This window comes from Agelaius phoeniceus, chromosome 1, assembly GCF_051311805.1.
Source record: "Agelaius phoeniceus isolate bAgePho1 chromosome 1, bAgePho1.hap1, whole genome shotgun sequence".
NCBI lineage: Eukaryota > Metazoa > Chordata > Aves > Passeriformes > Icteridae > Agelaius > Agelaius phoeniceus.
Window position 1 is genome coordinate 154,055,334 of NC_135265.1, and position 23,713 is coordinate 154,079,046.

General features: G+C 50.6%; 2 protein-coding genes across 2 annotated transcripts; both read right to left on the minus strand.

Annotated features, from left to right (window-relative positions):
* Positions 1–8,049: 8,049 nt before the first annotated feature.
* Positions 8,050–8,358, minus strand: LOC129119719 (feather beta keratin-like). Its single transcript, XM_054631909.2, has one exon. The coding sequence runs from the start codon at positions 8,356–8,358 to the stop codon at positions 8,050–8,052; it is 309 nt and encodes a 102-aa protein (XP_054487884.2).
* A 2,736-nt stretch (positions 8,359–11,094) lies between these two features.
* LOC129128119 (feather beta keratin-like) lies at positions 11,095–11,852 on the minus strand. The gene is made up of 3 exons (XM_077173698.1): positions 11,828–11,852; positions 11,290–11,423; positions 11,095–11,244 (listed from the first exon to the last, which is right to left on the minus strand). The coding sequence occupies exons 1-3, from the start codon at positions 11,850–11,852 to the stop codon at positions 11,095–11,097; spliced, it is 309 nt and encodes a 102-aa protein (XP_077029813.1).
* Between the last annotated feature and the right edge of the window lie 11,861 nt (positions 11,853–23,713).

The window sequence follows — 23,713 nt, forward strand, 5'->3', positions numbered from 1 at the left end:
GCAGCCAGGTCAGGCTGGTGTGGGCTTTGCATGATGTGCATGAGGAGCTTCCCCTTCCATTGTGGTCATTCCTCCTTTAAAGTGTGAGTATTTGAGACCCAATTCTGGTGTTGATGGTGTGTGTCAAAGAGGACTGAAGATGTGACCCAAGATTTGGAGAGTTGGGGAGTCATCAGTGAAGTCATCCTGTAGAACTCATGGTTTTGTGTTTCTGAGAGTTGTTGTGAAGAGGGGCCCCAAAGTATCCCAGGTCAGTCAGGCTGGTCTGGGCTTTGCCTCTGTGCCAGGTGTGAGCACCTGGACTCTTCCATTCCATGTCAGCAGTGGGAGAGATGCCCCTTCAGGGAGCTGGCAGCTTGTGGTGAGTCTGAGGCCCACTTGGCTGTTCAACTACTCAGAAGAACCTCAAGACTAAGGGTTAATCAAATTTCCCAAATTTCAAGCAAGAGAAATGTGAATTTCTGCATCTGGACAGGAATTGCACTGGGCCCTGGTTCATGCTGTGGACTGAGAGTCTGAGAAGTGGCTTTTGTGAGCAGGACCCTGTGGTGCTGATCAAGAACAGAGTGCTCAATAGGTTGCAGTGGGGAATTACTTCAGTTGTGGGACACCAGTGTACAAGACAGATTTCAGGAAATTGTTGCTATGAAATTGTGAGAGGTGACCCTTCCTCTCTTTAGAGCACTGGTGAGATCTCATGTGCAGGGATGTGGACAGTTCTGGCCTCGAGATGTGAAGAAGCAGAAGGGGGTAGTGGACAAAGACCTGTTGAGGGCCACCAGACACTTAAAGGGGCTGGTGGATCTTTGCTCGAGGACAGTCAGAGAGAGCTGAGACTCTGAGGAGACAAGGCTGGGCAGGGGGTGTCACAAGTGTGTGGGAGCCCAGCTGTTCTCAGCACTGCACACATGAAGGAATAGAAGGCACATGCACATTTGAAAATAAAGTGAATACCATGGGCAAAGGGGGGAAGAATTTTTCAGTGTGTGTATGATCAAAGAGTCGAAGAGAGAATGGGGTCCCTTTTCTTGGAGGTCTAAAAGTGAACTGACCATAATCCTGGAAAACTTTTTCTTCCTGGGTCTGCTTGAGGAAGGCGGATGGAAGCAGTTGCTCTCCGGATTTCCTGCCCAAGTGGATGCTCTTTTTCCTCTGTTCACTGAACTGGACATAATCCTGGAAATACTGCTCCTGCTGGGCCTGCTTAAGTAATGGGGATGGAAGCATTTGAACTGTGGAGATCTTGCCCCAGTGCATGATGTTATTCCTCTGTTCACAGGGAGGACTCAAGAGTGCTGCTGGGAAGAGAATTTTTCAAGTGTCTGCTGGCATAGAGTGACTGTGGCAGAGCAGTGCCCAGAGAGAATTGTTGTGTCCAAGCCTTTTGTAGATAAGATGATGGCTTTGTGTCATGTTCTGGAAGGTGCCCTCGTTTCCCCTGTTTCCCATGTCAGTGTTGGTTGTTCCTGGTGGGGACATATTTGGTAAGAAATGTTCTTTGCTCTCTTTCCAGCCATGATCGTGGTTGAGTGCTGGCATTGCACAGGGTGAGGATGTGAGACCATTGGAATTCAAAAAGATGAGGAAGCAACTTAGGTTTTGATGCAAGAACAATTTATTGAATACAAATAAGGATGAGAAGGAAGGAGCTGAAGGAATCAGGTGTGAGATGCAAGTAGAGAGACCATCAGCCGAGGTGCTTTGCTTGCAGGAGCTGTTGGCAGAGGTCAGAGCTGGTGGTGTCAGGGGTGGTGCTGAGGGCCCTTAGCAGATGTAGCCGGCCCTTCTGCCATAGCAGCCCAGGCCTCCCAGGCCGTAGCCAAGGCCAAAGCCAAATCCGCCAGAGATGGGCTGTCCCTGGGCATTGAGCTCAGTGCCCAGAGCAGCGGAGGAGGTGGATCCGACGGCGGTGTTCTGGGGGAAGGAGGTCATGATGGGTCCTGGCAGGGTGACCAGCACAGGGGAAGGGTTGATGATGACGCGGGAATCCTGGCATTGCAGGGCACAGGGCTCGTTGCAGCTGTTGGCCAGCGGGGTGGGTCCGCAGGGACTGCAGCGGTTGTAGCAGGCCATGGGTGTGGTGTGGAGGGTGCCTGGAAGAGAGAGGGGTGAGGCAGGGCAGGGGCATAGGGGAGCAAGGGGCAGTGATTGAGTGTGGAAGCTGTTGTGGAGCTGTGGGGAGGCATGAGGGCTACTGGGGCTCTGCGTGCGGGGAGAGAGGGGCAGGGGTGCAGGAGCAGGAGAGTCATGGGATTGAGGCTCACCTGGTTGTTGGCAGGAGCAGGAGGAGAAGGCTTGAGGAGAAGTGTGTGAGGGAGAGAGGCTCTGGGCTGGCTTTTATGCTGGTTCAGGAGGGGCGGGACAGCCTTGTCCCTTGGCCTTGGGGCATTTTGCAGGCCTGCTGAGTGCTGAGGTGGGGAGTATTTTGCTCCCCACAACTCTGCAGTGTCATATCCTACTCTTGAGGACATGACCTTGGCGGCAGCTTTTAAATGCAGGTATTAGACACCAAAGGCTGCTGTTAGTGTTTTTTCTCTGGGAGGGCTGAAGACATGACCAGAGCTTTGGAGAAGTGGGATGTCATCATCGTGGCAGTGGTGTGCTGTGGTTTGTGGGTGTGTGGTGAAGAGGGGCCTCATTCCACCACAGCCACGTCAGGCTCATTTGGGCTTTGCAGTTCTTCTGCGGGTGACACGGGACTGCTCCCCTTCCATCACATTTTTTGTCACCCTACCATGTTGCAAAATTCCTAAACATCCCTATAGTTCAGGCCTTTTCCCCTAGTGATGGGAAAGCAATTACTGTGATTTACGGCTGCCTCCCATACTCCCCAAGGTCATGTGCTGCTCCATCCATAGCTGGTGAGGGATAGGTGGAAGAACTTGTTTGAGGAGCAACTGATGTTGCTATAGACATTCACTTTTCAGAAAAAGTGGATTGACCTTGTTACTCTCTAGAGGTACCTGAATTGAAGTCATAATATCAGTTGTGTCTGCAACAGCCTTGCAAGTCATGATGTGGGGAATGTTTTCCTACACACAAGTCTGCAGCGTCATGTCCTTCTGTTGAGGAAGTGTCCATGTGACATTGGTGTCAGCTTTTAAGTGAGAGTTGGTATTTGGGAGGATTTGTTTGGAAGATGTGTGTCAGAAAAAGCAGAATATACAACAAAAGCCTAAGGAGATTATGGGTGTCATCAGTGAGGTCATTCTGTGGCACTTGTGTTGTTTAGTTTGTGGGTGTGTTGTGAAGAGGGGCCCCATTCCACTGCAGCCATGTCAGGCTGGTGTGGGTTTTGCATGATGTGCATGAGGAGCTTCCCCTTCCATTGTGGTCATTCCTTCTTTAAAGTGTGAGTATTTGAGACCCACGTCTGGTGTTGATGGTGTCAAAGAGGACTGAAGATGTGACCCAAGATTTGGAGAGGTGGGGGAGTCATCAGTGAGGTCATCCTGTAGAACTCCTGGTTTTGTGTTTCTGAGAGTTGTTGTGAAGAGGGGCCCCAAAGTATCCCAGGTCAGTCAGGCTGGTCTGGGCTTTGCATCTGTGCCAGGTGTGAGCACCTGGACTCTTCCATTCCATGTCAGCAGTGGGAGAGATGCCCCTTCAGGGAGCTGGCAGCTTGTGGTGAGTCTGAGGCCCACTTGGCTGTTCAACCACTCAGAAGGACCTCAAGACTAAGGGTTAATCAAATTTCCAGCAAGGGAAATGTGAAGTTCTGCATGTGGACAGGAATTGCACTGGGCCCTGGTTCATGCTGTGTACTGAGAGTCTGAAAAGTGGCTTTTGTGAGCAGGACCCTGTGGTGCTGATCAAGAACAGAGTGCTCAATAGGTTGCAGTGGGGCATTACTTCAGTTGTGGGACACCTGTGTACAAGAGAGATTTCAGGAAATTGTTGCTATGAAATTGTGAGAGGTGACCCTTCCTCTCTTTAGAGCACTGGTGAGATCTCTTGTGCAGTGATGTGGACAGTTCTGGCCTCGAGATGTGAAGAAGCAGAAGGGGGTAGTGGACAAAGAGCTGTTGAGGGCCACCAGAAACTTAAAGGGCCTGGTGGATCCTTGCTAGTGGACAGTCAGAGAGAGCTGAGACTCTGAGGAGACAAGGCTGGGCAGGGGGTGTCACAAGTGTGTGGGAGCCCAGCTGTTCTCAGCACTGCACACGTGAAGGGATAGAAGGCACATGCACATTTGAAAAGAAAGTGAATACCATAGGCAAAGGGAGGAAGAATTTTTCAGTGTGTGGATGATCAAAGAGTCGAAGAGAGAATGGGGTCCGTTTTGTTGGAGGTCCAAAAGTGAACTGACCATAATCCTGGAAAACCTTTTCTTCCTGGGCCTGCTTGAGGGTAGGCGGATGGAAGCACTTGCTTTCCAGATTTCCTGCCCAAGTGGATGCTCTTTTTCCTCTGTTCACGGGGAGGACTCAAGAGTGCTGCTGGGAAGAGAATTTTTCAAGTGTCTGCTGGCATAGAGTGACTGTGGCAGAGCAGTGCCCAGAGAGAATTGTTGTGTCAAAGCCTTTGGTAGATGAGATGATGGCTTTGTGTCATGTTCTGGAAGGTGCCCTCGTTTCCCCTGTTTCCCATGTCAGTGTTGGTTGTTCCTGCTGGGAACATATTTCCTAAGAAATATTCTTTGTTCTCTTTCCAGCCATGATCGTGGTTGAGTGCTGGCATTGCACAGGGTGAGGATGTGAGACCATTGCAATTCAAAAAGACGTGGAAGCAACTCAGGTTTTGATGCTAGAACAATTTATTGAATACAAATAAGGATGAGAAGGAAGGAGCTGAAGGAACCAGGTGTGAGGTGCAAGTAGAGAGACCATCAGCCGAGATGCTTTGCTTGCAGGAGCTGTTGGCAGAGCCCAGAGCTGGTGGTGTCAGGGGTGGTGCTGAGGGCCCTTAGCAGATGTAGCCGCCCCTTCTGCCAGAGCAGCCCAGGCCTCCCAGGCCGTAGCCAAGGCCAAAGCCAAATCCGCCAGAAATGGGCTGTCCCTGGGCATTGAGCTCAGTGCCCAGAGCAGCGGAGGAGGTGGATCCGACGGCGGTGTTCTGGGGGAAGGAGGTCATGATGGGTCCTGGCAGGGTGACCAGCACAGGGGAAGGGTCGATGATGACGCGGGAATCCTGGCATTGCAGGGCACAGGGCTCGTTGCAGCTGTTGGCCAGCGGGGTGGGTCCGCAGGGACTGCAGATGTTGTTGCAGGCCATGGGTGTGGTGTGGAGGGTGCCTGGAAGAGAGAGGGGTGAGGCAGGACAGGGGCATGGGGGAGCAAGGGGCAGTGATGGAGTGTGGAAGCTGTTGTGGAGCTGTGGGGAGGCATGAGGGCCGCTGGGGCTGAGCGTGTGGGGAGAGAGGGGCCAGGGGTGCAGGAGCAGGAGGGTCAGGGGATTGAGGCTCACCTGGTTTTGGGCAGGAGCAGGAGGAGAAGGCTTGAGGAGAAGTGTGTGAGGGAGAGAGGCTCTGGGCTGGCTTTTATGCTGGTCCTGGAGGGGTGGGACAGCCTTGTCCCTTGGCCTTGGGGCATTTTGCGGGCCTGCTGAGTGCTGAGGTGGGGAGTATTTTGCTCCCCACAACTCTGCAGTGTCATATCCTACTCTTGAGGACATGACCTTGGCGGCAGCTTTTAAATGCAGGTATTAGACACCAAAGGCTGCTGTTAGTGTTTTTTCTCTGGGAGGGCTGGAGACATGACCAGAGCTTTGGAGAAGTGGGATGTCATCATCGTGGCAGTGGTGTGCTGTGGTTTGTGGGTGTGTGGTGAAGAGGGGCCTCATTCCACCACAGCCACGTCAGGCTCACTTGGACTTTGCAGTTCTTCTGCGGGTGACACGGGACTGTTCCTCTTCCATCACATTTTTTGTCACCCTACCATGTTGCAAAATTCCTAAACATCCCTATAGTTCAGGCCTTTTCCCCTAGTGATGGGAAAGCAATTACTGTGATTTATGGCTGCCTCCCATACTCCCCAAGGTCATGTGCTGGTCCATCCATAGGTGGTGAGGGATAAGGGGAAGAACTTGTTTGAGGAGCAACTGATGTTGCTATAGACATTCACTTTTCAGAAAAAGTGGATTGACCTTGTTACTCTCTAGAGGTACCTGAATTGAAGTCATAATATCAGTTTTGTCTGCAACAGCCTTGCAAGTCATGATGTGGGGAATGTTTTCCTGCACACAAGTCTGCAGCGTCATGTCTTTCTGTTGAGGAAGTGTCCACCTGACATTGGTGTCATCTTTTAAGTGAGAGTTTGTATTTGGGAGGATTTGTTTGGAAGATGTGTGTCAGAAAAAGCAGAATATACAACAAAAGCCTAAGGAGATTATGGGTGTCATCAGTGAGGTCATTCTGTGGCACTTGTGTTGTTTAGTTTGTGGGTGTGTTGTGAAGAGGGGCCTCATTCCACTGCAGCCAGGTCAGGCTGGTGTGGGTTTTGCATGATGTGCATGAGGAGCTTCCCCTTCCATTGTGGTCATTCCTCCTTTAAAGTGTGAGTATTTGAGACCCAAGTCTGGTGTTGATGGTGTGTGTCAAAGAGGACTGAAGATGTGACCCAAGATTTGGAGAGTTGGGGTGTCATCAGTGAGGTCATCCTGTAGAACTCCTGGTTTTGTGTTTCTGAGAGTTGTTGTGAAGAGGGGCCCCAAAGTATCCCAGGTCAGTCAGGCTGGTCTGGGCTTTGCATCTGTGCCAGGTGTGAGCACCTGGACTCTTCCATTCCATGTCAGCAGTGGGAGAGATGCCCCTTCAGGGAGCTGGCAGCTTGTGGTGAGTCTGAGGCCCACTTGGCTGTTCAACCACTCAGAAGGACCTCAAGACTAAGGGTTAATCAAATTTCAAGCAAGGGAAATGTGAAGTTCTGGATCTGGACAGGAATTGCACTGGGCCCTGGTTCATGCTGTGTACTGAGAGTCTGAAAAGTGGCTTTTGTGAGCAGGACCCTGTGGTGCTGATCAAGAACAGAGTGCTCAAAAGGTTGCAGTGGGGCATTACTTCAGTTGTGGGACACCTGTGTACAAGACAGATTTCAGGAAATTGTTGCCATGAAATTGTGAGAGGTGACCCTTCCTCTCTTTAGAGCACTGGTGAGATCTCATGTGCAGTGATGTGGACAGTTCTGGCCTCGAGATGTGAAGAAGCAGAAGGGGGTAGTGGACAAAGACCTGTTGAGGGCCACCAGACACTTAAAGGGGCTGGTGGATCTTTGCTCGAGGACAGTCAGAGAGAGCTGAGACTCTGAGGAGACAAGGCTGGGCAGGGGGTGTCACAAGTGTGTGGGAGCCCAGCTGTTCTCAGCACTGCACACATGAAGGAATAGAAGGCACATGCACATTTGAAAATAAAGTGAATACCATAGGCAAAGGGGGGAAGAATTTTTCAGTGTGTGTATGATCAAAGAGTCGAAGAGAGAATGGGGTCCCTTTTCTTGGAGGTCTAAAAGTGAACTGACCATAATCCTGGAAAACCTTTTCTTCCTGGGCCTGCTTGAGGAAGGCGGATGGAAGCAGTTGCTTTCCAGATTTCCTGCGCAAGTGGATGCTCTTTTTCCTCTGTTCACAGGGACGACTCAAGAGTGCTGCTGGGAAGAGAATTTTTCAAGTGTCTGCTGGCATAGAGTGACTGTGGCAGAGCAGTGCCCAGGAGAGAATTGTTGTTTCAAAGTCTTTGCTAGATGAGATGATGGCTTTGTGTCATGTTCTGGAAAGTCTCCTCTCTCCCCTGTTTCCCATGTCAGTGTTGGTTGTTCCTGCTGGGGACATATTTGCTAAGAAATATTCTTTGCTGTCTTTCCAGCCAAGATCCTGGTTGAGTGCTGGCATTGCACAGGGTGAGGATGTGAGACTATTGGAGTTCAAAAAAAAGAGGAAGCAACTCAGGTTTTGATGCTAGAACAATTTATTGAATACAAATAAGGATGAGAAGGAAGGAGCTGAAGGAATCAGGTGTGAGGTGGAAGTAGAGAGACCATCAGCCCAGGTGCTTTGCTTGCAGGAGCTGTTGGCAGAGGCCAGAGCTGGTGGTGTCAGGGGTGGTGCTGAGGGCCCTTAGCAGATGTAGCCGCCCCTTCTGCCATAGCAGCCCAGGCCTCCCAGGCCGTAGCCAAGGCCAAAGCCAAATCCGCCAGAGATGGGCTGTCCCTGGGCATTGAGCTCAGTGCCCAGAGCAGCGGAGGAGGTGGATCCGACGGCGGTGTTCTGGGGGAAGGAGGTCATGATGGGTCCTGGCAGGGTGACCAGCACAGGGGAAGGGTTGATGATGACGCGGGAATCCTGGCATTGCAGGGCACAGGGCTCGTTGCAGCTGTTGGCCAGCGGGGTGGGTCCGCAGGGACTGCAGATGTTGTTGCAGGCCATGGGTGCGGTGTGGAGGGTGCCTGGAAGAGAAGGGATCTCGTTAGACCGGGTTGTGGGTGTGCGTGGGGCAGTGATTCAAGAGAGTGAATGAGTGTGGAGGTTGTTCTGGGGCTGTGGGGATGTGTGAGGGCTGCTGAGTCTGGGGCTGTGTGCTGCAGGGAGGGGCCAGGGGTGCAGGAGCAGGAGGGTCAGGGGATTGAGGCTCACCTGGTTTTGGGCAGGAGCAGGAGGAGAAGGCTTGAGGAGAAGTGTGTGAGGGAGAGAGGCTCTGGGCCGGCTTTTATGCTGGTTCTGGAGGGGTGGGACAGCCCTGTCCCATGGCCTTGGGGCATTTTGCAGGCCACAGTTCCTGGTTTACTCAGCGTGGTGAGTCCTGAGGTGGGGAGTGTTTTGCATCCCACAACTCTGCTGTGTCATGTCCTACTTTTGACTCCGTGTCCATCTGACATTGATGGCAGATTTAAATGCAAGTATTAGAGACCAAAGGCTGTTGTTGATGATGATGATGATGATGATGATGATGGTTTTTTGGAGGCTACAGATGTGACCAAGGGTTTGGAGAGTTGCGTGTCAACAGTGAAATCAACCAATGTCCCATGTGTGCTGTGGTTTGTGGATGTCTTATGGGGAGGGTCCTCATTCCCCCACAGCCACGTCAGATTCATCTGGGCTTTGCAGCTCTTCTAAGGGATGATGGGTGTCCATTTCCATTGTATTCTGTTCCTCCCTGTCCCATTGCCAACATTCTATATCTGTCTATATGTCAGGCCTTTCCTGATGGAGATGGGAAAACAATCCCTGTGGTTTGGGGACGCTTATCAGGCCCTGAAATATCTTGGGTTTATTCATCTGTAGCACTGATTTCAGCTGGCCCCTGCTAAGTCATACTGTTGAGTCCCATCGCTGGTCTCTGTGTGACACCTAGAAAGGAAAACTAGTGAAGGATAAGAAGGTGATGTCTGTGGAGCAGTTGAAAAACATGGATGCATTCATTTTTCAGAAGAAATGTCTTGACCATTTTACTCTCTCAAGGTACCTGAATGAAAATCTTAACATCAGTTTTTCGAAGTCCAGCCTGACAAGTCATGAGCTGGAGACTGTTTTCCTTCTGGCAACTCTACATTTCCATGTCCTGCTCTTGTGAGCATGTCCATCTGATCTTGGCAGCAGCTTAAGAGTGAGAGTTGGTATTTAAGAGGATTTACTTAGAGGGTGCGTCTCAAAGAAACGAGAATAAACCACAAATGCCTATGAGAATTGGGGTGTCATCAATGAAGTCAGCCCATGGGACAGGTGTGTTTTGGTTTGTAGCTGCATTTGAGAGAGAGATCCCATTCCTTTACAGCCCTGTCCGGCTGCACTGGGCATTGTGGCTGTGCTGGGCATCAGGTCCTGCCCCTTCCAGTGCATTTACTCCCTCCCACCTTGCCCATGGATTTCCAGGAACCTTGTTCCTGCACACAAGGATGGGACAATTTTTTGTTTTCTTTGTTGAGCTTGTCCAAGGCGATGAGGAGCAGTTAGAGTTCATTATGGAGGGCAAAATCCTGTCTTAGTGACCTCTGTGTTGCCTACAGAAAAAAAGAATCTTCCTGTGGATGATGAGGGAGCCATGGCTGATGTTTACCTCCACCTTGTAGCAATGTCTTTTTCACTGTTGCCTACTGCATCATTGCAGACTATGCAAGGATGTACAGGTGGTGTGAAGGGTCAGTGATGTGGACTGCTCCATTTATATAATATTGAAACACCATGACCTGGAGCTGTGTGATCCAAAGTTAAGGCTGAGTCAAACTTCAAATGAAGCAGCTCAAGAGTCGTGTCCATGAGGCCAAAACGGTTCAACATCCTCTAAAATGATGTGAGTTGGTGTGAGCAGGTTCGAGGTCCTCAGGCAAGGGGGCCCACAGACTTAGTGAATGAAGGCCAGTTAAGGGGCCACCAAGATATTTAAAGGCCTGGAGGGTTTTTCACAAGGGACTGAGAGAGCTGGGACTTCTGGAAGACAGGGCTGAATGTGGGGTTTTAGAAGTTGGGAATGGCAAAATGAAAACAGATAGGATTCCGTGGGCTGAGCAGACAAGACTTTTGTACTGTGAGGTTGGTCACAGAGTAGAAGAGTTGCAGGAGTCTCTCTGTTGAGAGAGAGGAAAACCTGAAGTGTCCATAGTTCTGGAAATCCTTCTCTGGGTGGCCTTCCTTGAGCACAGAGGATGGAAGCCCTTGCAGCACTTCCTGAGTTTCTCTGAGGGTGGATAATATTGTGATTGTTTGTGTGGTTTGAGAGTTCTGATGGGAGGGGATCTTGTCAAGTGAATGCTGGCATAGAGAGATTTTAGCAGAGGAATGAGCAGGAGAGCATTGTTGTGTCAAAAACATTGGTATGGCAGGAGATGTGATTTTGTCATGTTCTGGATGATCACCATTCCACCCTGCTTCCTGTGGCTGTCTTGGTTGTTACTCTTGGGGCCCTACATGTTTAGGATGGTGTTGTGCCCCTTTGCCATCCACCCCATGTGGGAAGGTGTGAGAGTTTAGAAATTCAAAAAGAAGAGGAGACGTGAGGATTTGATGCAGAAAAACTTTATTGAGGCAAAGTATAAAAAGGCAAGGTAGAGGACTTGAAGGGATCCAGAGTGAGGTGGAAGTAGGGCAAATATGAGCCAAGGTGCTTTGCTTGCAGGAGCTGTGGGCGGAGGCCAGAGCTGGTGGTGTCAGGGGTGGTGCTGAGGGCCCTTAGCAGATGTAGCCGCCCCTTCTGCCAGAGCAGCCCAGGCCTCCCAGGCCGTAGCCAAGGCCAAAGCCAAATCCGCCAGAGATGGGCTGTCCCTGGGCATTGAGCTCAGTGCCCAGAGCAGCGGAGGAGGTGGATCCGACGGCGGTGTTCTGGGGGAAGGAGGTCATGATGGGTCCTGGCAGGGTGACCAGCACAGGGGAAGGGTTGATGATGACGCGGGAATCCTGGCATTGCAGGGCACAGGGCTCGTTGCAGCTGTTGGCCAGCGGGGTGGGTCCGCAGGGACTGCAGATGTTGTTGCAGGCCATTGTTGTGGTGTGCAGGGTGCCTGGAAGAGAGAGGGATGAGGTTAGACAGGGTTGTGGGTGTGCGTGGGGCAGTGATGCAGGAGAGTGAGTGAGTGTGGAGGTTTTTGTGGGGCTGTGGGGAGGTGTGAGGGCTGCTGAGTCTGGGGCTGTGTGCTGCAGGGAGGGGCCAGGGGTGCAGGAGTAGGAAGGTCAGGGCTTGAAGCTCACCTGGTTGTTGGCAGGAGCAGGAGGAGAAGGCTTGAGGAGAAGAGTGTGAGGGAGAGAGGCTCTGGGCCGGCTTTTATGCTGGTTCTGGAGGGGAGGGACAGCCTTGTCCCATGGCCTTGGGGCATTTTGCAGGCCACAGTTCCTGGTTTACTCAGAGTAGTGAGTCCTGAGGTGGGGAGTGTTTTTCATCCCACAACTCTGCTGTGTCATGTCCTACTTTTGAGTCCGTGTCCATCTGACATTGGCGGCAGCTTTAAAATGCAAGTACTAGAGACCAAAGGCTGTTGATGATGATGATGATGGTTTTTTTGGAAACTGTAGACGTGACCAATGCTTTGGACCATTGGTTGGCAACAGTGAATACACCTAATGTCCCATATGTGCTGTGGTTTGTGGGTGTCTTGTAGGGAGGATCCTCATTCCCCCACCGCCACCTCAGTCTCATCTGAGCTTTGCAGCTCTTCAAGGGGATGACGGGTGTCCCCTTGCATTGCATTCTCTCCCTCCCTGTCCCATTGGCAACATTCTGAACCTGTCTTTACGTAGGCCTTTCCTGCTGGATATGGCAAAACAATCCCTTTTATTTGGTGTCTGCTGTTATGCTCTGCAATGTCTTGTGTTTTATTCATCTCTAGTGCTCATCTCAGCTGGCCCCAGCTAGGTCACACTGTGGGGTCCCATTGCTGCGCTCTGAGTGAAACCTAGAAAGGAAAACTAGTGAAGGATAAGAAGATTGCATGTGATGAGTATTTGGAGCACCTGGGTCCATTCAGTCTTCAGAATAATAGTGTTGACTTTTTTACTCTCTCAAGGTGCATGTATGAATGTCATTACTTCAGTTTTTCTGAGCCCAGCCTGGCAAGTCATGAGCTGGTGACTGTTTTCCTTCCTGCAACTCTGCAATTCCATGTCCTATTCTTGTGCTTGAGTCCATCTGATCTTGGCAGCAGCTTTAAAGTGAGAGTTGGTATTTGGGAGGATTTGCTTGGAAGTTGCATGTCAGAGAAACCAGAATAAACCACAAATACCTAGGAAAATTGGGGTGTCGTCAATCTGTTCAGCCCATGGAATAGGTGTGCTTTTGTTTGGGGCTGCATTTGAGAGAGGGATCTCTTTCATTTGCAGCCTTGTCAGGCTGGTTGGAGCTTTGTGGCTGTGCCAGGAATTAGGACCTGAGCCTTCCAGTGCATTTACTCTCTCCCACCTTGCCTATGGATTTCCAGGGACCCACAAGGATAGGTAAATTTTTCCCCTCCAAAGCATTTACAAATTCAGGTCCTAGAAGAGATGAGGAGCAATTAGAGTTGATTTTAAAAGGCAAAATCCATGTCTTAGTGACCTCTCTGTTAGACACAGGACAAAAGAATCTCACTGTAGATGGGGAGGGAGCCATGGCTGGTGTTTATCTCCACCTCTTAGCAATGTCTTTGGCACTGTCTCCCTACTTCATCATCACAGACTATGGAAAGGATGTACAGGTGGTGTAAAAGGTCAGTGAGGTGGACTGCTCTATTCATAAATACTTAAACAACATGATCTGGAGCCTTGTGATCCAATTGTACAGCTGGAGTCAAAGTTCAAATGAAGTAACTCTAGAGTCATTTCCATGACTCCAACACTCTTGCACATGCTCATAAATTATATGAGTTGGTGTGAGGTGGTCTGGGGTCCCCAGGAGAGGAAACTCATAGACTTACAAAACCAAGGCCAGTTCAGGGCTACCAAGATATTTAAAGGGCTGGAAGGATTTTTCAGAGAGGACTCAGAGAGCTGGGACTTCCAGGAGACAAGGCTGAATGTGGGGTTGTTACAAGTCAGCAATGGCACAGGTGAAAAAAGGTGGAATTCCATGGGCAGTGCAGACAAGCCTTTCTTAATGTGAGGTTGGTCACAGAGTTGAAGAGCTGCTGGAGTGTCTGTGTGCAGGGAGATGAAAACCTGCAGTGTCCATGGTTCTGGAAATCCTTCTCTGGTTAGCATTCCTTGAGCACAGAGGATGGAGGCCGTTGCAGCTCTTCCTGAGTTTCTCTGAGAGTGGATGATATTGTGAATGTTTGTGTGGTTTGAGAGTTCTGATGGGAGGAGATCTTGTCAAGCATATGCTTGCATGGAGAGACTTAACCAGAGCAGGGAGCAGGAAAGCATTGTTGTGTCAAAGCCTTTGGAATGGCAGAAGATGTGACTTTGTCATGTTCTGGATAATCATCATTCAACATGGCTTCCTGTGGCAGTCCTGGTTGTCACTTGTTGGGGTTCTACTTGTTAAGGAAGGTGTTGTGCCCCTTTGCCATCCACCCCATGGGTGAGGGTGTGAGTGTTTCAAATTCAAAAAGAAGAGGAGACATGTGAGACTTTGATGCAGGAAAACTTTATTGAGGCATAAGACTTCAAAGGCAAGGGAGAGAATTTGAAGGGATCCAGAGTGAGGTGGAAGTAGAGGGACCATCAGCGGAGGTGCTTTGCTTGCAGGAGCTGTTGGCAGAGGCCAGAGCTGGTGGTGTCAGGGGTGGTGCTGAGGGCCCTTAGCAGATGTAGCCGCCCCTTCTGCCATAGCAGCCCAGGCCTCCCAGGCCGTAGCCAAGGCCAAAGCCAAATCCGCCAGAGATGGGCTGTCCCTGGGCATTGAGCTCAGTGCCCAGAGCAGCGGAGGAGGTGGATCCGACGGCGGTGTTCTGGGGGAAGGAGGTCATGATGGGTCCTGGCAGGGTGACCAGCACAGGGGAAGGGTTGATGATGACGCGGGAATCCTGGCATTGCAGGGCACAGGGCTCGTTGCAGCTGTTGGCCAGCGGGGTGGGTCCGCAGGGACTGCAGATGTTGTTGCAGGCCATGGGTGTGGTGTGGAGTGTGCCTGGAAGAGAGAGGGTTGAGGAAGGGCGGGTTTGGGGGAGTTTGAGGTGTGAAGTTTGAGAAGGGCAAGAGAGTGTGGGGGCTGTGGAGAGACGTGAGGGCAGCTGAGGCTGGAGCTGAGCGTGCTGGAAGAGAGGGGCCAGGGGTGCAGGGGCAGGAGGGTCAGGGTTTGAGACTCACCTTGTAGTCTGCAGGAGCAGGAGGAGAAGGCTTGAGGAGATGTGTGTGAGGGAGAGAGGCTCTGGGCCGGCTTTTATGCTGGTTCTGGAGGGGTGGGACAGCCTTGTCCCGTGGCCTTGGGGCATTTTGCAGGCCACAGTTCCTGCTTGTCTCAGCGTGGTGAGTCCTGAGGTGGGGAGAGTTTTGCATCCCACGACTCTGCTGTGTCATGTTCTGCTTTTGAGTCTATGTCCATCTCACCTTGGTGGCAGCTTTAAAATGTGAGTATTTGAGACCAATGGTTGTTGATGATGATGTTTTTTTTTGTAGAGGGATATAGATGTGACAAAAGCTTAGGATATTGGGGTGTCAACAGTGAAGTCACCTCCTGGCCCTGGTGTGCTGTGGTTTGTGGGTGTCTTGTGGAGAGGCTCCTCATTCCCCCACTGCCACGTCAGCCTCATCTGGGCTTTGCAGCTCTTCTGGGGGTGACATGTGTCCTCTTCAATCACATTCTCTCCCTCCCTGGCCCATTGCTAACATTCTGAACCTTTCTATCTGCCAAGCCTTTCCTGCTGGGTATAGCAAAACAATCCCTGTGACACCTCACCTGCTGCCCAGTGTCTTGTGTTGGTTCATCTATAGCCCTCATCTCAACTGGGCCCAGCATGGTCACACTGTGGGGTCCCATTGCTGGGCTCTGAGTGAAACCTAGAAAGGAAAACTGGTGCAGGAAAAGTAGACTTGAGGAGCAGTTAAAGGAACTCTGGACATTTTTTTTAAATGGCAAGGGTTGAACTTATTCCACTCGAGAGGTAATTGAATGGAAATTGTAACATCGTCTTTGTCTGTCTTGGACTTTTTAGCGTTGATGTGGGGAATGTTTTCCTTCCCACAATCCTTGATTGTCATGTCCTGCTCTTGAGGCCGTGTCCATTTGAGCTTGGTGTCAGGTTTTAAATGTGTGGATATTTGGGATGGTTTCTTGGAAGATGTGTGTCAGAGGAACCAAAATACACAGCAAAAGCTCAGGAAAATTATGGATGTCATCAGTGAGGTAATTTTATGGCACTTTTGTCCTTTAATTTCTGGGTACGTTATGAAGAGGGGCCCCATTCCTGACTGTAGACGTGTCAGGCTGGTGTGGGCTTTGCAGCTGTGCTGTGCATGAGGAGCTGCCCCTTCCATCATGGTCATTCCTCCTTTAAAGTGTGAGTGCTGGAAACGAAAGTCTGGTGTTGATGGTGTCTGTCAATGAGCACTGAAGACGTGACCAAGATTTGGAGAGGTGGGGTGTCATGTGTGAAGTCAGCCCGTAGAACTCATGGTATTGGGTATGTGGGTGTGTTATTCAGTGGGGCCCCAAACTCTCCCAGTTCAGTCAGGCTGGTCTGGGCTTTGCATCTGTGCCAGGTGTGAGTGCCTGGACTTTTCCATTCCTTGTCAGCAGTGGGAGAGTTGCCTCCTCAGCATGTTGGCAAATGATGGAGGGTCTGAGGCTTCTCTTGGCTGTTCAATGACTCAGAGGGGCCTCAAGACTGAGGTTTAAAGGAATCTCCCAAAATTTAGGCAAGAGAAATGGGAAGTTCTGCATCTGGACAGGAATTGCACTTGACCCTGACTCATGCTGTGGGCAGAGATTCTGAAAAGTGGCTTTTGTGAGCAGGACCCTATGGTGCTGATTGAGAACAGAGTGAAAAGCAGCTTGTGATGGGAAATTCCATCAGTGTGGTGTCACCTGTGTCCAAGACAGATTTCAGAAACTTGTTGCCATGAAGTCAGGAATAGTGGCCCTTCCTCTCTTTGGAGCATTGGTCAGATCCCTACTGTGCAGTGGTGTAGACAGTTCTGGCCTCCACATGGGAAGAAGCACAAGGGGTTAGTGGACAAAGAGCAGTTGAGGGCCAGCAGATACTCAAGGGGCTGGTGGATCCTTGCTAGTGGAGAGACTGAGTTAGCTGGGACTCTCAGAAGACAAGGCTGGGCAGGGTGATGTCACCCCTGTGTGGGAACGCAGCAGTTCTCAGCACTGCTCACATGAAGGGATAGGAGGCACATGCACAATTGAAATGAGATGGAATTCCATAGGCAAGGGAAACAAGAATTTTCCAGTGTGCGTGGAGGGTTCCAGAGTGTAAGAGGCAGTGGGGTCCTTCTTCTTGGAGGTCCAAAACTGAACTGGACATAATGCTGGAAATACTGCTCCTGGTGGGCCTGCTTAAGTAATGGGGATGGAAGCATTTGAACTGTGGAGTTCCTGCCCAAGTGCATGATATTATTCCTCTGTTTACAGGGAGGACTCAAGAGTACTGCTGGGAAGAGAATTTTTCAAGTGTATGCTGGCATAATGTGATTTTGGTGGAGCAGTGCCCAGGAGAGAATTGTTGTGTCCAAGCCTTTGGTAAATGAGGTGATGGCTTTGTGTCATCAACTTCGCCCTTCTCTCCTGTTTCCCATGTCAGCATTGGTTGTTCCTGGTGGGGAAATATTTGGTAAGAAATGTTCTTTGCTCTCTTTCCATCCAATACTATGGCTGAGTGCTGGCATGGCACAGGGTGAGGATGTGAGATCATTGGAATTCAAAAAGAAGAGGAAGGAACTCAGGTTGTGATACAAGAAAACTTTATTGAAGTGAAAGAATGATGGGAAAGAAGAAGCTGAATGTATCAGGTGTGAGGTAGAAGTAGAGAGACCATCAGCCAAGGTGCTTTGCCTGCAGGAGCTGTGGGCAGAGGCCAGAGTTGGTGGTGTCAGGGGTGGTGCTGAGGGCCCTTAGCAGATGTAGCCGCCCCTTCTGCCATAGCAGCCCAGGCCTCCCAGGCCGTAGCCAAGGCCAAAGCCAAACCCGCCAGAGATGGGCTGTCCCTGGGCATTGAGCTCAGTGCCCAGAGCAGCGGAGGAGGTGGATCCGACGGCGGTGTTCTGGGGGAAGGAGGTCATGATGGGTCCTGGCAGGGTGACCAGCACAGGGGAAGGGTTGATGATGACGCGGGAATCCTGGCATTGCAGGGCACAGGGCTCGTTGCAGCTGTTGGCCAGCGGGGTGGGTCCGCAGGGACTGCAGATGTTGTTGCAGGCCATGGGTGTGGTGTGGAGGGTGCCTGGAAGAGAAGGGATCTCGTTAGACAGGGGTGTGGGTGTGCGTGGGGCAGTGATGCAGGAAGTGAGGGAGTGTGGAGGGTGTTGTGGGGGTGTGGGGAGGCGTGAGGTCTGCTGTGGCTGGGGCTGAGCATGCTGGAAGAGAGGTGCCAGGGGTGCAGGAGCAGGAGGGTCGGGGCTTGAGGCTTACCTTGTTGTTGGGCAGGAGCAGGAGGAGAAGGCTTGAGGAGAAGTGTGTGAGGGAGAGAGGCTCTGGGCTGGCTTTTATGCTGGTTCTGGAGGGGCGGGTCAGCCTTGTTCCATGGCCTTGGGGCATTTTGCAGGCCACAGTTTCTGATTGGCTCATAGTGATGAGTCATGAGGTGGGGAGTGTTTTTCATCTGTAACTCTACAGTGTCATGTCCAGCTTTTTAGTGTGTGTCTATCTTACCTCAAAAACTTTAAATGCAAGTATTAGAGACCAAAGGATGTTGATGGTGATGTTTTTTGTGGAGTGGTGTGGATGTGACCAAAGCTTTGGACAATGGAGTGTCAACAGTGAGGTCACCCGATGTCCCATGTGTGCTGTGGTTTGTGGGTGTCTTGTGGAGTGGGTACAGCCATGTTAGGACCTTCTGGGCTTTGCAACTCTTCTGCGGCTGACAGGTGTCCCCTTCAATCATATCTCTCCCTCCCTGTCCATTGCCAACATTCTAAACCTGTTTATGTGTCAGGCCTTTCCTGCTGGATATTGGAAAACAATCCCTGTGGTTTGGGGTCTCTTGTCTGGTCCTGTAATATCTTCTGTTAATTCATCATTAGCGCTCATCTCAGCTGGTCCCAGGTAGGTTACACTGTGGGGTCCCACTGCTGTGCTCTGAGTGACACCTTGAAAGGAAACCTAGTGAAGGATAAGAAAATGATGTCTGTGGAGCCCTTGAAGGACCTGAATACATTCAGTTTTCAGAAGAAATGTATTGACCTTTTTACTCTCTCAAGGTACCTGAATGGAAATCAGGATATCAGTTTTTTGTAGCCCAGCCTGACGAGTCATGAGTTCCTTCCTGCAACTCTACAATTCCAAGTCCTGCTCTTCTGAGCATGTCCATCTCACCTTGGCATCAGCTTTAAAGTGAGAGGTGGTATTTGGAAGGATTTACTTGGTGGATGCCTGTAAGAGAAACCCAAATAAACCACAAATGCCTCTGAAAGTTGGGATGTCATCAATGAGTTCAACCTATGGGACAGGTGTGTTTTGGTTTGTGGCTGCATTTGAGAGAGGGACCCCATTTCTTTACAGCCCTGTCAGGCTGCTCTGGGCTTGGTGGCTGTGCTGGGCATCAGGTCGTGCCCCTTCCAGTGCATTTGCTCCCTCCCTCCTTCCCATGGCTTTCCAGGGACCCTGTCCCTGAACTCAAGGATGGGACAATTTTTTCCCCTACAAAGCGTTTCCTCGTGCAGATCATACAAGGTGATGTTGGGCAGTTAGAGTTGAATTTGGAGGGCAAAATCATGTCTTAGTGACCTCTGTTTTCCATACAGAAAGAAAGAATTTTACTGTGGGTGATGAGGGAGCTATGGCTGGTGTTTACCTCCACCTCTTAGCAATGTCTTTGGCAGTGTCTCCTACTTCATCATCCCAGACCATGCAAGGATGTACAGGTGGTGTAAAGGGTCAGTGATATTGACTGCTCTATTTATATAATATTTAAACAATGTGACCTGGAGCCTTGTGATGCAAAGTCAAGCTGGAGTCAAAATCCAAATGAAGTGGCTCAATAGTTGTATCTCTGTGGCTAACTCTTTTCAACATCCTCAAAAATGACATGAGTCAGTGTGAGAAGTTCTGGGGCTCCCCAGGGGAGGAGGCCCACAGACTTAGTGAAACAAGGTCAGTTCAGGACTACCAAAATATTTAAAGGGCTGAAAGGGTTTTTCATAGAGAACTTAAATAGCTGGGACTTCCAGGAAACCAGACTGGATGGGGCTTGTTACCAGTGTGTGTAAATCCCGGATGGCAGGGAATGAAGCCGAGGGATGACATCTCTTCTCAGTGCCGCACATGTGAAGGAAAAGTCAGCAATGGCACAAGTAAAAACAGATGGAATTCCAAGGGCTGAGCAGACAAGCCTTTCTTAGTGTGAGGTTGGTCACAGAGTGGAAGAGGTGCAGGAGTTTATTTCTCCAGAGAGATGAAAACCTGAAGTGTCCATGGTTCTGGAAATCCTTCCCTGGGTAGCCTTCCTTGAGCAGAGGGGATGGAAACCCTTGCAGCACTTTCTGAGTTTCTCTGAAAGTGAATGATATTGTGATTGTTTATGTGGTTTGAGAGTTGTGATGGGAGGAGATTTTGTCAAGCATATGCTTGCATGGAGAGACTTAACCAGAGCAATGAGCAGGAGAGCATTGTTGTGTCAAAGCCTTTGGAATGGCAGGAGATGTGATTTTGTCATATTCTGGATGATTATGATTCAACCCAGCTTCCTGTGGCAGTCCTGGTTGTTACTGTTGGGGTTCTACTTGTTTAGGAAGGTGTTGTGCCCCTTTGCCATCCAGCCAAGGGTGAGGGTGTGAGAGTTTTGGAATTCAAATGAAGAGGAGACATGTGAGGCTTTGATGCAGGAAAACTTTATTAACAAAAAAGCATTAAAAGGCACGGGAGAGAATTTAAGGGATCCAGAGTGTGGTGGAAGTAGAAGGACCATCAGCCGAGGTGCTTTGCTTGCAGGAGCTGTTGGCAGCGGCCAGAGCTGGTGGTGTCAGGGGTGGTGCTGAGGGCCCTTAGCAGATGTAGCCGCCCCTTCTGCCATAGCAGCCCAGGCCTCCCAGGCCGTAGCCAAGGCCAAAGCCAAATCCGCCAGAGATGGGCTGTCCCTGGGCATTGAGCTCAGTGCCCAGAGCAGCGGAGGAGGTGGATCCGACGGCGGTGTTCTGGGGGAAGGAGGTCATGATGGGTCCTGGCAGGGTGACCAGCACAGGGGAAGGGTTGATGATGACGCGGGAATCCTGGCATTGCAGGGCACAGGGCTCGTTGCAGCTGTTGGCCAGCGGGGTGGGTCCGCAGGGACTGCAGATGTTGTTGCAGGCCATGAGTGTGGTTTGGAGGATGCCTGGAAGAGAAGGAATGAGTTTAGACAGGGTTGTGGGCATGTGAGGGGCAGTGATGCTGGAGAGTGAGGGAGTGTGGAGGCTGTTGTGGGGCTGTGGGGAGGTATGAGGTCATCTGAGCCTGGGGCTTTGCATGCTGGAAGAGAGGGGCCAGTGTTACAGGAGCAGGAGGGTCAGGGCTTGAGGCTTACCTTGTTGTTGTCAGGAGCAGGAGGAGACGGCTTGAGGAGAAGTGTGTGAGGGAGAGAGGCTCTGGTCTCTCTTTTATGCTGGTTCTGGAGGGGCGGGACAGCCTTGGGGCATTTTGCAGGCCACAGTTTCTGGTTAGCTCATAGTGGTGAGTCATGAGGTGAGGAGTGTTTTTCATCCCACAGCTCAGCAATGTCATGTCCTACTTTTGACTCCATGTCCATCTGACATTGGCGGCAGCTTTTAAATGCAAGTATTAGAGACCAAGGGCGGTGCATGAGGATGTTTTTTGTGGAGGGCTGTGTACGTGAGCTTTGGGCAGTGGGGTGCCCACAGTGAAGTCACGCAATATCCCATGTGTGCTGTGGTTTGTGGGTGTCTTGTGGAGAAGGTCCTCATTTCCCCACAGCCATGTCAGGCTCATCTGGGCTTTGCAGCTCTTCCGGAGATGAAGGGTGTCCCCTTCCATCCCATTCTCTCCCTCCCTGTCCCTTTGCCAACATTCTCAACCTGTGTATATGCCAGGCCTTTCCTGCTGCATATGGGAGAACAATCCCTGTGATCCCTGTTCTGCTCTCCGATGTCTTTTGTTTGTTCTTCCTGTGGCACTTGTCTTAGCAGGATCCAACACGGTCACACTGTGGGATCCCATTGCTGGGCTGTGAGTGAAACCTGGAAAGGAAACCTGGTGAAGGATAAGAAGAAGATGTGAGGAGCAGTTGGAGGAACTACAGGCTTTCACTTTTCAGAAAAAGATGGTCGACCTTGTTACTCTCTAGAGGTCGTAGAAGAAAAATTTTAACATTGGTTTTGCCTGGCATAGACTTGCAGGTTGTGATGTGGGGAGTGTTTTCTTTCACATAATCCTTCAGTGTCAGGTCCTGTTCTTGAGGCTGTTTCCATCTGACCTTGACAGCAGCGTTTAAGTGAGTTGGAATTTGGGAGGATTTTCTTGCAAGATGTGTGCCAGGGAAACGAGAATATACAACAAAAGCCTAGGAACAATATGGGTGTCATCAGTGAGGTCATTCTGTGGCACTCGTGTTGTCTACTTTGTGTGTGTGCTGTGAATATGGGCCCCATTCCACCACAGTCATGTCAGACTGGTCTGGCCTTTGCAGCTGTGCTTTGCATGAGGAGCTGCCCCTTCCATCACAGCCATTCCTCCTGTAACGTGTTGATGGTGTGTGTAAAAGAGACTGAAGATGTGACCAAGATGTGGAGAGGTGGGTTGTCATCCGTGAGGTCATCCCATGGAACTCATGGTTTTGGGGTTTTGTTTGTGTTGTGAAGAGTGGCCCTAATCTATCCCAGGTGTGTCAGGGTGGTCTGGGCTTTGCATCTGTGCCAGGTGTGAGCACCTGGACTCCTCCATTGCATGTTGGCAGTTGGAGATTTGAGTTGCCTCCTCAGTGAGCTGGCAGATGATGGAGTCTCTGAGCCCCCACTTGGCTATTCCACAAGTTAGAAGCACCTTAAGACTAAGGGTTAAAGGAATGTCCTGCATTTCAAGAGTAGAATATGTGAAGTTCTGGATCTGGACAGGAATTGGATTGTGCCCTGGCTCATGCTGTGGGCAGAGAGTCTGAAAAGTGGCTTTTGTGAGCAGGAGCCTGTGGTGCTGATGAAGAACACAGACCAGAAGGTTGCAGTGGGGAGTTACTTTAGTGGGGTATCACCGGTGTCCAAGACAGATTTCAGGAAATTGTTGCCATGAAGTCGTGAGAGGTGGCCCCTCCTCTCTTTAGAGCACTGGTGAGTTTCTGTGAGGAGTGCTATGGACAGTTCTGGCCTCAACAGCTGAAGAAGCACAAGGGGGTAGTGAACGAAGAGAGGTTGTGGGCCAGCAGATAGTGCAAGGGCTGGAGAATCTTTGCTAGAGGCGAGGCTGAGAATGCTGGGACTCTCAGGAGACAAGGCTGGGCAGAGGACTGTCACCAGTGTCCGGGAGCCCAGCTGTTCTCAACGCTGCACACATGAAGGGAAAGGGGGTCCATGCACGCGTGAAAATAGATGGAATTCCATGGGCACAGGAAGGAAGGATTGTTCAGTATGTGTGGATTGTCCCAGAGTGTAAGAGACAAAGGGGTCCATCTTCTTGGAGGTCCAAAATTGAACTGGCCATAATCCTGGAAATCCTACTCCTGCCAGGTCTGCTTGAGCATAGGTAATGGAAGCACTTGCTCTCGAGATTTCCTGCCCAAGTGGATGCTCTTGTTCCTCTGTCCCTGGGGAGGACTCAAGAGTGCTGCTGGGAAGAGAATTTTTCAAGTGTGAACTGGCATAGTGTGATTTTTGGTAGAGCAGTGCCCAGGAGAGAATTGTTGTGTCCAAGCCTTTGGTAGATGAGGTGATGGCTTTGTGTCATGTTCTGGAAACTTTGCACTTCTCCCCTGTTTCCCATGTCAGCATTGGTTGTTCCTGGTGGGGACATATTTGCTAAGAAATGTTCTTTACTCCCTTTCCATCCCACATAATGGTTGAGTGCTGGCATGGTACAGGGTGAGGATGTTAGACCACTGGAATTCAAAAAGAAGAGGAAGCAACTCAGGTTTTGATGCAAGAACAATTTATTGAATACAAATAGGGATGAGAAGGAAGGAGCTGAAGGAATCAGGTGTGAGGTAAAAGTATAGAGGCTGTCAGCTAATTTGCTTTGCTTGCAGGAGGTGTTGGCAGCGGCCAGAGCTGGTGGTGTCAGGGGTGGTGCTGAGGGCCC

Bases quoted from the DNA above. Each gene is read 5' to 3' on its own strand.
- LOC129119719 (XM_054631909.2), bottom strand. From the start codon at position 8,358: ATGGCCTGCAACAACATCTGCAGTCCCTGCGGACCCACCCCGCTGGCC.
- LOC129128119 (XM_077173698.1), bottom strand. From the start codon at position 11,852: ATGTCAGATGGACACGGACTCAAAA. The intron at 11,424-11,827 runs GTAGGACATGAC...TCTCTCTTCCAG, and splicing joins AGATGGACACGGACTCAAAA to GCACCCTGCACACCACAACA. The intron at 11,245-11,289 runs GTGCTGGTCACC...TCCTTCCCCCAG, and splicing joins TCATCATCAACCCTTCCCCT to AACACCGCCGTCGGATCCAC.